This window comes from Stenella coeruleoalba, assembly GCF_951394435.1.
Source record: "Stenella coeruleoalba genome assembly, chromosome: 18".
Lineage (NCBI taxonomy): Eukaryota > Metazoa > Chordata > Mammalia > Artiodactyla > Delphinidae > Stenella > Stenella coeruleoalba.
Window position 1 is genome coordinate 68,844,705 of NC_137164.1, and position 13,325 is coordinate 68,858,029.

Genomic DNA, 13,325 nt, shown 5'->3' on the forward strand with positions numbered 1-13,325 from the left:
TTTCTCTGCTTTGTCCTCTCTGCTTCTGAAATGAGACTATGAGTACAGTTTAAGAAACAGGAAGGGATAATGAAGAGCCACCTATTAATTATACAATCAGTTCACATTTCATTTCTTCAGGGAGTTCTTTGGTTTGTAGCTGCAATTTGAAGAAGATCAGGCAGCCTGAGAGTATGAGTGCAGTGACCACCACCCCCTTCCCAGGCATTGCTGGAATTCTCACATTGAGGAAGGTTCAGACCACTCACTCAGGCCACGCCTTTCTTAGCTGGACAATGTGGGTAGCAGTGTGATTATCTCCAAATTACATCTTAAAATCACAAACCTCTTTCCTGAGTTTGTAAGTGTACCAGTGTTGGGATGCACCCTGCAGGCCTATAAGCTTTGTAGTTGCCCAACCTGGAGACTGAACAAAGAGACATCAGTCGTTTATCGGGCAGGGGATCTTACAAGTCTGCAGCAAAAGGTCCTGGAGTGACACCGCACCATTTATGGCAGACATCAGGACATGGCAGCAATTTTTGCTACTCCAGGGAGGAGGAGGTTACCATTTATGGGCGGAAGTGATGTCAGGTTGGCTCATCAGTTACCAGGGAAACCAGTGGCTGGGGCAAGGGGCCAGTACATATACAGTATGTTTATTAAGCCTATAATTAAGAGGATTGGATGGTCAAGTGAGTGAAGGAGGGACTGGTCGAGCAGGGGATGTACAGAGAGCAGGGGCGCAGCCATCCTGAATGGCCTCACCACACAACCAGTTAGGACTGTGTTCAGCTACAGGCCTGCAGATTGTCACTTCAGGGATGGATGGATGGTGAGGTAACTACCTGAGAGCCGTCAGAGTCCCACACACCCTCTCTCTTCATTTCCTCTCTGCCCTTCGAGTATGACTTGTTGTCATGCTCCTTGAAAATCTCCCATTGTGTTCATCTTCCAGGAAAGAAGAAAGGGAAAATAGGACAAAGGGCAAAGGATAACATGCTAGCTGAGTCTGTCCCATTTTCTTTGGAAGACAATAGCTTTCCTGGAAACCTCACCCAAGAGATTTTCTCTTATATCTCACTTATTAGAGCTAAGTCCTAGGGGCACCTCTAGGTCAAAAGGAGCCTGAGTAATCAAATATTTTCCAGATGAACTATTATCACCTCTCTGAAAAATAATGAGGCTTCCCCTAGTATTAACAACGGGAAAAGAGTATTGGGCAGGCATTATGTAGTATCTGATGCAGTTAGATACCTTCATGTGTCAGTTTCCTAATTGAGAACCGTCACTGCAGTGTATTGAGGAAGTGTGTCTCAGAGCCCAGGGATTCATGGGAAATGTCATTGTCTAGAGCATCACTGTTCAATAGAATTTTCAAAGATGATAGGAATGTTCCACATCTGCCTTATTTGATACAGTAGCCACTGACCACATATGGCTGTTGAACACTTGAAATGTGACTAGTGCAACTGAGAAACTGAATTTTAAATTTTACTGAATGTTAATAAATTTAAATGGTCACATTGACTAGTGATTACTACATTGGACAACACCTATCCAGAGCATTCTTGGTGAATATTTTGGTGTGGGGAAGGGAAGAGAATAGGAAGAAAAATTTCTGTTGCTAGGGGGGAGTGCCAGATGCCAGGAGGTAAGTGTCAGGGAGAGGATGAATGGCAATGGAAATGAAAATTGAATGGAAAATTGCTCGCCTGTATGAAGAGTTGGGAAGTTACATGAAGGCAGATTTAGTGGACTTCAAATGATTCATTTAGGCTGGTTCTCTCTACAGGTTCATTCTTGAATGATCTATCATACACTTATTATACACAGATAACCTCACTGTGGATTCTACCACCAAGCAGAGATGTTGTTCTCACTGAATGGTGCATATAGATGATTCTCCCAGTTCTGCTACCCCTGGATGTTCCACTCATAGGCCTAAGAGACAACTTAGTAGGGTTGGCCTGGCAAAAGTTGACTGAAACTACTCTTCTGACCTTTATGGTCTTTTTTTTTTTTAACTCCAATTTTCAGGACCATTCTACTCAATAGGCCTCCTTTATGGAATATGCTCCTTGTCATCTTACAAGACAACACAGTCATCTCATCTTTCTTCTTCTTGACTGGAGGACGCTACTTGTCTGGCTTCTCCCCTCTATCCTACCCTAAATATTGGAGTTTCTCAAGACTTATCTCTCCCTAGGTGGGCTCATTCACTTCTAAAGCTTTAAATGCCATCTCCTTTTGGAAACTCCAACACATACAGACCTAGCTCCAACCTGTCCTCAAACGCCAGGTTTGTGTCAGCTGCTTACTTGGCCTCTCCTTGGTTGTCTTAAGAGTATCTCAGACACACAAGGTTCAAAATGGAACTGATTTTCTGCCCTCAAACTTTCCCTCCTGCAGCTTCCATATCTATTAGACAGCATCGTTATTCACAGGATTTCTTGAGTCAGAAAACTAGTCCTTTCTTTGTCTCACCTGCCACGTACAATCCAGCAGCAAGTTCCATGGGTACCCCCATTGAGGTAGATCTCCAGCCACTTCTCCCCATTTGCACTGCCACCACCCTGCTTGAAGCCTGCATCACCTTTCACTTGGACTCTGCAATACTCTCTCACTTTCCCCATCCTCACTTCCTCCCAACACACCTTAATTTCTCCCACCCAGTTGCCAAAATGAATTTGCAAACCATAAATTATAACACATCCCTCTCTCGCATAACACCTTTCTATGATTTCCCCTTCCTCCTGGAATAAAATGTAGACGCCTTACCAAGAAAAAGTCATTTTCTATGTTCTCATTCCTAAATATTTCTCCAACTTTATTATTTTTTCATTTTTTCTTACTCATTACTCTTCAAATACATTGGCCTTTTTTTCACTGCCTATAACACGTGAAGCTCTTTCTTATTCCGAGGATCTTCATTAGCTTTTCCAGAACGTTAGCTATCTGGCTCTTTCTCAGCCGCTGGGTGTCAGAGAGCTGGCCACTGCAGTTAATAATGTTCTCTCTGCTGAATCTACCAACACCCTCCTTAATTCTTCCATAGCTCAAGTGTATTTGTTTCCTCGTTGTTATTTGTTTTCTCCCCTGGTAGCCTATAAGCCCATGAGAGTAGAGCTAGTAAAATGCCTAGTACATAATAAAAAGTTCTTGAGTGGATGACTAAATTATTAGAGTTTATAAAGAAGATATTATTGAAAGCTTTAAAAAAACATTTTTTAAGTAAAGAGGAGTCATGTAAATAGCAAAGCAAAACATTTAAATACCAGTGCATTTTGACCATTGTCTGGGCTAGATGCCAACTTAACTCTCTGGAAGGATGTGATAAATGAGCTAATAAGTGAAAAACAATCTCCTATTTCCTTGCATATAAATGTTACATTAAATTACTTGTGGTGAGGCATCATTTAGTCATTCTCAATGAGATCCTAAATCAAAGGCAGAATGTCTTTCTCCGCCATAGAGATTAGATTATTCCAATTATGTCAAATGATGGTAATTCTTACTAACCCAGGGCTCGTAAGAAGCATAAACATTTGAAAAGCCCATAGCTGGCTGGTATTGATGCTAAAAAGCTCTCTTCCTCTTCCTCCTCCTCCTCCTTCTTCCTTTTGTATCACACATTATCTGCCTCCAAAGGTGGATAACTTGGATAACTTGTTTTGAACTTCTTAAGTAGGCTTCACTTTAAGTGGACTTTTGTTTTATTGGAGAAGTCAAGATAGAATCAGTTTCATAACGATTCATCGAATATGTAACTCTTACACAGATTTGCTAACTTCATTCCACTCTAAGGCCATAGAAATAAAACAGAGCCATCTAAGAACAGTCCATTGACTTTGAAGGACAGTTTATTAGCCAGATGACCTGTAAACATGTCCTGTATTCAGTTTATGGTTGTCAGTTGGGATTTGTGGGAAAAAATAAGAAGGGGATTTTGTTGAAAAGTAACCTTACTCTACAAGTGTTTTTTGAGGATCTGCTATGTCTAAGGCAGTGCTTGGCACTCTGGAGACTATAGTGATGGATCAGACGTGATTCCTACCATCAGAGAATTCAGTCAAGTAATGGGTCTATCTGATACATAACTGCATATTACGAGGTAGAAGACAAAAATGTTACACAAGAGGTGAAAAATAAGATAGTATAGAAATTCAGAGGAGGGGAAGATGAATTCCACTTGGGGATATTAGAAAAATCTTCCAGAGGTGTAGTCACTTTCCCTGAGTTTTGAAAATTAAGCAGGATCTCGTTGTGTAGAGTAGAAGGCATGGATTCCTGTCTCACCAAAGTCATGAAGTCTGGAAAACACCGGAACTATGTCGGGAAAGATGAGTGGGTCAGGAAGTGTATGAAGGGGAGAAGAAGTAAGACTGGAGAAGCAGCTGGGAATCTACTTCAGGAACCTAAGACATAAGGAAGGTTAAAGTAGGTGAACTTCATCCCATAAGCATTAGGGAGTCACACAGTCCTAGATCTCAAGGCTGTGATGTGAGTAGAGTCATGTTATGGGAAGCTGAGAGTGAGAATATTGGAGAAAGACGTGATAGAAGGTTTCTCAAAGGTCTCTGATGGTGATAGGAGTGGAAATTTTGAGGTTGTTTCAACACGATCTGGCAGCTCTTTGGGTGAGGGAAGTGAGAGAGAGTCAACTATGATCTGAATCATTTTGAACTGGTTGGCTAGAAGGAGAGTTGGGCTGTTAAAAGAGATGGGTGATACAGAAGAGTAGCTTTTGGAAAGAAAATTATACATGCAGGTCTCAATGTATCAATTTCTGATGCTAGTAGAATACGAAGTATGGAATCACGGGAGAGGAATTTCAGAGAGATTGAGGGGCTGGAGATAGAGCCCTGCAATCATTGTGCTTATCTGAAATCCTATGATTTGATGAATTTTTCAAGAGAGAGATGGTAGAGAGATAAGAGAAGATGATTAAGGATAGACAATCAGGGGATTCCTACATTAATCGGGTGAGACAAAAAGTAGAGGAATAAGTAGATGAAGGAGGAGGGTTGAAAGGGTCCGGAAAGTCCAATGTCATGAAAACCAATATAGGAGAGACTTCTTAAGAAGCAAGTGCCCACGAACGTCAAATGTATACCTTCATACTATGCGCAGTTTAAAAAGACAGGAATTAAGAAAAGGCTCCTACGTGTCTCAGATTGATAGTCATTGTTTATTTTCCAAAATGAAATATACAGTCAGTGTGACGTGGAAAACGAGGGGACATTGGAATTAGAGAAAACTGGAGTCAGGTTCTGATCCTGTATGGTTGAGTTGTGTGATTTGAGGAAAAATTACTTAATCTCTCTGAGCCTTAGTTTCCTGACTGTAAAATGGTGATAATGCTTGACTCAAAGGGCTGTGGTGAGATGCAGTTCAATAAATCAGCATATGGACAAGAAGAGGCTGGCAGAAATAGGTCTGTTAATCCAGGTGTCTTTTAAGTTTGCCTCCCATTTGCTTTCCATTCGCTTCCAGATGGTCACGTGTTACAGAGAAATATCACTTGGGTCATGAGTACTTAGGTTTTTTAATCTTAACAATGAATTGCAAACAATTAAATATTGGCCCCCAATCCCTCCTTGTGCAGAAATGAGTGTAGGAAGAGGCAGATGGAAGAAATTTACTATTGAAGATCCTGCCAGAGCAAATGGTCAAGGCAGAATGGTCTCAAAAGATGCAGTGGGGTTGAGCAGTCTGAATGACGATTTGATATGTCCCTGCAAGTAAGGCAGGGACCACCATGTCCATCATATTTGATTTTGCATCCCCTGATGCCTAGAAAAATGCTCTGTTCATAGTAATTAGTAAAATTTTGCCAAACAAATAGCTGTTTTGTTTGTTCTCTTTGGAGAGATCTGGCTGTAAGGTAATGCACATATAGAAAAAGAATAGAGCATTGATGGGAAGAAAGAGAAATTAACATGGAAGAGGATGCAATTGAATGGAGTGTTGGTGGCCAGAGACTAGTCAGATGTATATGCCAGTGTATAAGTGTCACCGATACAATGTTGCGTACACACCAAAGATAAACATCCCCAAACCAGGAGCCAATGACAGAAACAAAAGGGAGGAAAAGATATGAGTCTAAGCCTCGTGCTGTTTTTAACTTCTATACAGCGATAGGGAGACACCATTACTTACACTTATATCTGTTCTTATTAGCAAGCAGAGGAGCACAGGGAGAGAGTAATATAATACCAGATGCCATTTGTCTGGAGGTGAACCTTTGGTTTTTATTTGTAAGTGATAGGAGAGTAATCAATAAATGGGGCAGGCAGTGGTGACGTGACTAGCCTTGCAGATTGGTCTGGGTGTCAGGGCGTGCACAGTGAGGAAAAGCCTGAAGACTCCATCCTGATAAAAATGCAAATGGGGAAGTATTGTGTATCAAGAAAGGATGGTCACAATCCACTTTAAATTGATTCAAGCTTTCTTTTCTCTCTTGAATCCATCTCTGATGCGACATTCACGACATTCTAGAGGATTGTGTTCAGCTAGAACTCTGTTGCGAAGTTCTTTTAAACACTCACACGCCAAACTGTGCGTAAGGAGAAAGTGTGTTGGCTTGATAGGAAATGAGATACTCTGGTTTACATATTTCTTTCCTAAAGACTGTGACTCAGCTGGCTCTTTGCCCATCTACTCCTCTCACCCCACCCTGTGGTTGCCTCGCAGGCCACGGCACGTGTTCCTGCGGTCGCTGCATTTGTGGGCGAGGATGGTTCGGGAAGCTCTGCCAGCATCCGCGGAAATGTAACCTGACGGAGGAACAGAGCAGGAGTCTGTGCGAATCGGCAGATGGCGTACTGTGCTCGGGGAAGGGTGAGTGTCCGCTGCAGCTTTGGACAGAATCCCTGTTCTGACACGTGGTTTATACGACAGCACGTACAACCAGCTTCTGCAGACTGCACTCTGCAGAACGCAGACCCCTCTGTCCTCTGCCCGGACCAGGCTTTAAGCTTGGAATTTCTCCCATTCAAACGATAATGGAAATTATTATCAAAAGGAGAGTCTCAAATATTCCTGTGTGCTGCTTTCTTTAGTTGTAAATGAATTCGTGATAGAAAAATGGGTTTATCTAAAGCTCCAGGGACTACAGCTCACATGCACACACCTCCTCTGCGTGTGTGGATCTAAATAAATGCCACTATAAATGAAAATGCCAGAGATAATAAAATAATTTAAAAAAAAAGTTGCCAAATGAAGTTCAGGGCCTGAGAAAATGAAATGCATGAAACAGGTTTCATGTGAAAAGATCCCTGGGCACTTGCTATGTTCAGCGTCACTGCTGAATAAAAAGAATTGATGATTGTATAAAGAAGAAAACCAGCAAGATAGACTGGGCACTGAATGGGCCAAAAAGGCAAAAGGATAATTGTTGGGTTCACCTGCGAAATGGCGCAGTCAAGAACCGCAGAGAAGTGATCACAAGCGTCTAAACTGCCAACAAATAGGCTTTGGGAATTTCAGAGGCTAAATATGTAGATGTGTGTGGAGGAGGGGAGGGTTAGGGATGTGAGGCTATAAAAGGAGACTACATATTTCATTTCATAAAAAGGGAAGGAAAAAGTACTCGGGTCTGGGCTTCCCTGGTGGCACAGTGGTTGAGAGTCCGCCTGCCGATGCAGGGGACACGGGTTCGAGCCCCGGTCCGGGAAGATCCCACATGCCGCGGAGCGGCTGGGCCCGTGAGCCGTGGCCGCTGAGCCTGCGCGTCCACGGCCTGTGCTCCACAGCGGGAGAGGCCACAACAGTGAGAGGCCTGCGTACCGCAAAAAGAAAAAAAAAAAAAGTACACGCGTCCCAAAGTTCTGGTATAATTTTCTTTGGTCTGAAAATCACCAATTTTCCAATCACACATGTGTAATCTAATATAAAAAAAAATTAAACCTTCAAAGTGGTTATAATCTTCAAGTTGATTGAATAGGAGCCGCTAACTCAATCAAACATTTACTGCAGAAACAGATTCTAGAAGAAAAGCCACCCCACCAGTGCCCCTTCCCCAGCCCCAAAAGGGCAGAACAGGGTTTTTTTTCCTGAGCAGAGAAAGAATACTAATTAATAGATTGAATTTTAGCTATCTTGATGTTGATGCTTCTGTATAAATTCTCCAAGAGACTTTAAAATCCTGCTCTCACAGTGCCTATGGGCCCATCTAGGAGGCTGTCACATTCCTCTTTGCTAGTGGCTAGGAAAACACCTAGGAAGATTCTGGAAGTGCACGGATTCTCACTAAATTTTCCGGAGCTGCCCTGCAGGGAACTAGATGTCCTGGAGCTTCCCAGCTCTCTTCTTCAGCTCACTAGCCTCCTTGCAGAACAGATGATGCCCCCCCACGCCCCCCCGCCCCCCCGCCCCTTTCAGACAGGGCAAGGCTCTAGCTGAAGTTGCACTTACCTTGAAACACCTACCCTGGGGCAGGATTAGCAGGTAAATATCTTTCTGAAGAAGACACAGGGAAGAAAGGGAATCTCTTAATACCAATGGAGGAGCCCTCAGAAACAGGATGTGCCTCGGAGATGTGCCCCTAAACAGTGGCTGTTGCTTCACCTCTCTCTCAAGGCTGGTGCTGTCAGGTTGAAGGGGGCTTCTTGACACAATTGCAAAGATAAAATCTGATGGATGATGTGACCACATAGGGTGCGGGGAGGAAGGCTGAAAATTGATACAAGCATGATCATTTCAATAGAAAACAATGTTCTTCGTTTCCAGGAACCCTGAATTTGTGTTTTCATTGTTCAGGCAAGGAGGCCATGCCCTCAACCTAATGCAGTTACAGCAGTCAGGTGGCTCTCAAACGAGTTTAAAGCAATCACTGTGTACCCAGTTTGTTCTCCCGTTAAATTCAATCTAATTCCAAGTCCCAAACAAATCTCGTACCAGTTTGGTTCTCAGGGGGGGCCTCAGCTCCTGGAAACACTTTGTTTTGGGTTCAGGCTCTGTTGGGAGAAACAAAAAGGAGGAAAGAGAGGTTAAAAGGAAGACAAAGGGAAGGAACTGAGGAGGAAGAGATTAATAAAGAAAACAGGGAAGGAGGTAGGGATGGAATTAACCTTCAAAGATGAAACAGGAAAGAAGAAAAAAATGCTATCAGATCAGAATGGAGGGTATAAAAGAGTACCGAGAATGACTAATTTGTCTGAATTGGATTTTTTTGAGCATAGGTCCAAACACAGCATCACAAAGTTTAGGTACTTTTAGTTGGTTTTCCATAATGGCATTATCCTTAGAATAAGGGTATTAGCTTTTCGTATAAACTCTACTGAATGAAGAAACCCATTCATATTAAAAAAATTTGTGTGCTTCTTTATATTTATTTTAAAAACCAGCAATTGTGTGTGTGTCTGTTTACTAGACACACTATCACATCATTAACAGTGTCCCTAAGCAGGTCTTGGCTAAGTTATGTCCAGTTGCGGGTACTGGAAGAAAACACAAAACCATGCTCACTGGACTAGTGAATAGCACTCTGTCATTGCCCAAACTGAATTTAATTCCGAAGGAGGAGTTGTCCCTTTTCAAGAAATAAACATTCTTATTAAAGTCATTACATTCATAGGAGAGTGACTCATTTTTTAGCCTCATAAATGTAGAAAATGTAAAAAAAAAAAAAAAAAAGGTTGACTAAATATTGGCCCAAAGGCATTTCCTCAAAATGAAACAAAACAGAACAAGAAAATCTCTCTAGTTAATGCCTTTTCAAATTGTTTGCTTTGGGTGGTGGGAAATATATCCATGTATCAATGAAGAGTTGACAGCATATTTGTCTAAACTATTTTTTATCCTTCAACGGGTAGAGAGTTTTAAACTCGGAAGGAAATGTAAAACCTGCCTCGAGGCTGTACGTTTTGAGATTGCTGTTAGTGATGATACTGGCATGCCTAGTGTTGGCAGCAGCTGGCTGTGGGCTCCTTTCTTCTCTTCCTATTCTGGAAGAATCCATGCTGGACTATTAAATCCCTTCCAAGTTATGTAAACTGGGGCCATAGACTAAGGGTCTTCAACATGGTGGCAGAGAAGGAAATCCCTTCTGAGTTATTTAAACTGGGGCCATGTATTTCTGGATACATCTCATGGACTTGCCAGAATGCCATGTACTTTGTTCTCAAATTTGTAAATGCAAACCCCTCACCCCGATTTTCACAAAGGGAATCGAGTCTTTTTCTTTCTCCGATCACGGGGCAGGTGTGAGTAGTGGGCCTGAGATCCCCAGGGCACAGCACTTAGCAGCCTAGACCCGGCTGAGTGTTTCCAGCAGAAAAAAACGAGGCTGAAATGTGTGCTTCCCAGGAGCTGTGAATAAAGCTGTCACCTCAGGAGACGATGAAGAAATAGCATTTTATTTCTTTACAAATTTATAGCCAAGACAATAAATCACTCCATAGAAAAATTTAAAACAAGATACACATTGTCGTGACCCTCATAACAGATGGAAGAGTTAGTACAATAGTGAAATCTGCCTGCTGGGATGTCGGGTTGCAGCATTTTGTCAGGCTTGATGGATGAAAAAGAAAGTCCGACTCTGTTAATGGGGCAGCTAACAAAGGTGCCTCGCCCTTATACTCAGTTGTTTGCGGGAATAACCAGAGATGATCTCAGGTCTCCCCTAAACTTAGCTACCTTTGCGGAATATGTGATATAATTTATAGGCTGTTTGTTTGGGGATTTATTTATTTGGATCCAAGAATACACAATAACCTTCTTACCCTGATAACTTCAACCCAGATCTAGGTGATCCACTCTGATATCCTTAAAGATGCTTTTGTGTGACAATGATTAACTGCATGTCGCTCAATGACCCCTTACACTCTTACGTTGATACTCGAGTAATGCATCGTCCAGATTAAGTCCACGGTACCTCCACCACCTATCCCTCCCCTCCACCCGACCCGTTCTCCATCTCTGGAAAAGAGAAAGGGTGAAAGTCATGGTTCAAAAACCAGTCTTCACTCCATGCTCTAGTTGCCTCACCGATATGGCTGTTGGGGCAGATCTGTAGGACACACAACTCATTTTTTGAAGCTATATGAAAGTTTTTTTTTGTTTTTGTTTTTTTTCCCCGGGAGAGGCATCACAGGTAGGTAGGTACAAGAGTAGATTGAATCAGATAGGAATCTTAGGTTAACTGATGTACTTTCATTTTCTCATCTTTGAAGGCAGAAGAATTTCATTTCTTTCCCCTTCTTGTGTCCTAAGGATGCTCTGAAGACAAATGAGAAAATGTGGCTGATTCCCGAGGAATGGAAGCCAGTGGGAAGCACAGAAGGGAGATCAGAGCACTCTTTAGGGTCCTTATACTAAGAAAGACAATAAATGGGTCAGTGATATTGTGGTCGTGAACTTAGTACCCTAGAGATCCTGCCAAGATGAGCCAGCTTCTCCCTATAGCTGGACTGGGTCTCATGGGTGTGAGTGGAGCCCGGCCAGCTGAGCTGAACAATTGCTCCCCTCTTGGCAGTTATGTGGCCTGTGCCTGACGGACAGAATCCTTTGCCTAAGTTTTTCCCTTTCTAGAGATGGGCAGTTTGACCCCCAGTTACTGATGAAAACAGAGCACTTTACAACCAAGGCGCTGCTATCAGAGGTCCTAATAAGGATCACAATGTGTTAGTATTACATGCTATTCCTAGTTTCACAAGCAGAAGAACTTCCTACCTCTGAGAGACACAAACAGTAAAGAACAACACAGCTGGGAAAACGCTGACTGAGAAAAGCTGCTTTTTCATAGCACATACAAAAATCAGTCCCCATTTTTCACTTTAAGTATTTCAGTGACTAGTAGACTTTTGGAACTGGAATTTATTTGTCAAATGGTCTCTCCATGATACCATATTAACTTTAGCTGAGCTTACCAGTTTTAGGAAAATACTTTGCTATAGACTGAAGCTAAGCATTCCAGAAGCAAGAGCAGTAATTAAAATAGTTCTAAGGCCAGAGGTTAAGTTTAAAAATGAAATGTGAGATCTTTTCATGAATTGTGACAAAATACAAAAAAAATATCCTAGGCATAAGATGTGACTATCATGGACAGATAAAGTCATTTACTTCTGCTGCTTTGTAGAAATAATTTTGGAATGCAAAGGAAATACTATTTTAGAAACAACTGAAAACAATCCAGTTCTTCCAGTAATTACTCATGGAAATAAAGCACGAAATATGGTGCTTTCTGAGGAAATTTCAATGAAATGTCCCAAGTTGTTTTTTTGTTTTTTGGGGTTTTTTTTGCAGATACATTGCTAACCATTTACTAAATGAGCAGTTGAATGGTGCACACTTCCATACCTAGAAATTTGAAAGAAATCTTTAAAACTAGGATAAATCTCTAAAATAAGGTAACACTGTACTTGAATGAGACCGGGAGGGAGCCAGCCTTCCTCACAGACTGAGCCGGAAGGCCTCGCTCACTGGTTCCTAAGCAACCATCAGGCTGTCAGTCACTCATCAGAACTGAAAGTTGTCTAGATTTTACTCAGGAAAATGCAAAGCAACCAAGACCCTCAGGAAGGCAAGTCAAGACTAAATGAAATCATGCTGTGCTTAAGCAAGGACTTAACAAAGGTAAACCCAGCTCTGAGCACATAACTAGTACTCCCTTACTTTCCACATGACAAGGAATGTGGAAGGTTTAACTTGGCCATTGGGGATTTTTGCCACTAAAATGCAGGTAGTCATTTCCATGATATGAAATACCACATAGTGCTTAATGCTCGAGATACGTTTATACAGATCCTTTCCTGATTCCATGGTATGAGGAAATCCTTTTCTCTAGCCACTTCACTCACTCAGTTTGTTAACTCATTTTTTAAGCACTGTGCTTCCTAGAGGCACTAATGATTGATTCCTGCCCCTCTCCGACAAATTTTGAACTTACCGAGTCTGGAATTTTGTTAAATAGGTCAAAGTACTTTCTTCTACTTCACAATCTCTTAAGGTGATTTTTGACCAGAACAATTTAGTGATAAGCATCTTTCAGTAGAAGGAAAGCATGTTTGGAAAGACTAATCCGTCCAAGGAAATAGAAGGAAGGGAAAGTCCTTTTTATGTGTTTTCCTTTAAATTTTAAAGGTGTCTTTACTGTGGTTGTAGACGTAATTTTGCCATGTGGGGTTTTATGGGCCATCAGATGAAGACATGTAGACTGTGAGAGCTTTCTTCCCTTTGTGACACCATTTAATCCATATATTTTCTCTTCTTTTAAACATATTTAAATAATTAATAAAATTATTTCTCAGCAAACCAAAATGTTTTTAATAACTAGAGGAATTTTTTAATTAGTGACATTAATTAAATAATTAATTAAAAAGAGGGGATGTGTAAAGTAATGG

At 41.6% G+C, this 13,325-nt stretch overlaps 1 protein-coding gene across 5 annotated transcripts in view; it reads left to right on the plus strand.

Annotated features, from left to right (window-relative positions):
- The window catches only part of ITGBL1 (integrin subunit beta like 1), a gene marked incomplete at its 5' end in the record, with an annotated part of 220,861 nt that overhangs the window by 202,718 nt on the left and 4,818 nt on the right, over positions 1-13,325 (plus strand). For all 5 annotated transcript variants that reach the window (XR_013824762.1, XM_079902557.1, XM_079902556.1 and 2 more), the window contains one exon: positions 6,676-6,822. Coding sequence is in view for 4 of the 5 variants with exons in the window: in XM_079902557.1 (XP_079758683.1) it covers positions 6,676-6,822 (147 nt within the window). The remainder of the gene's footprint in view (positions 1-6,675; positions 6,823-13,325) is intronic.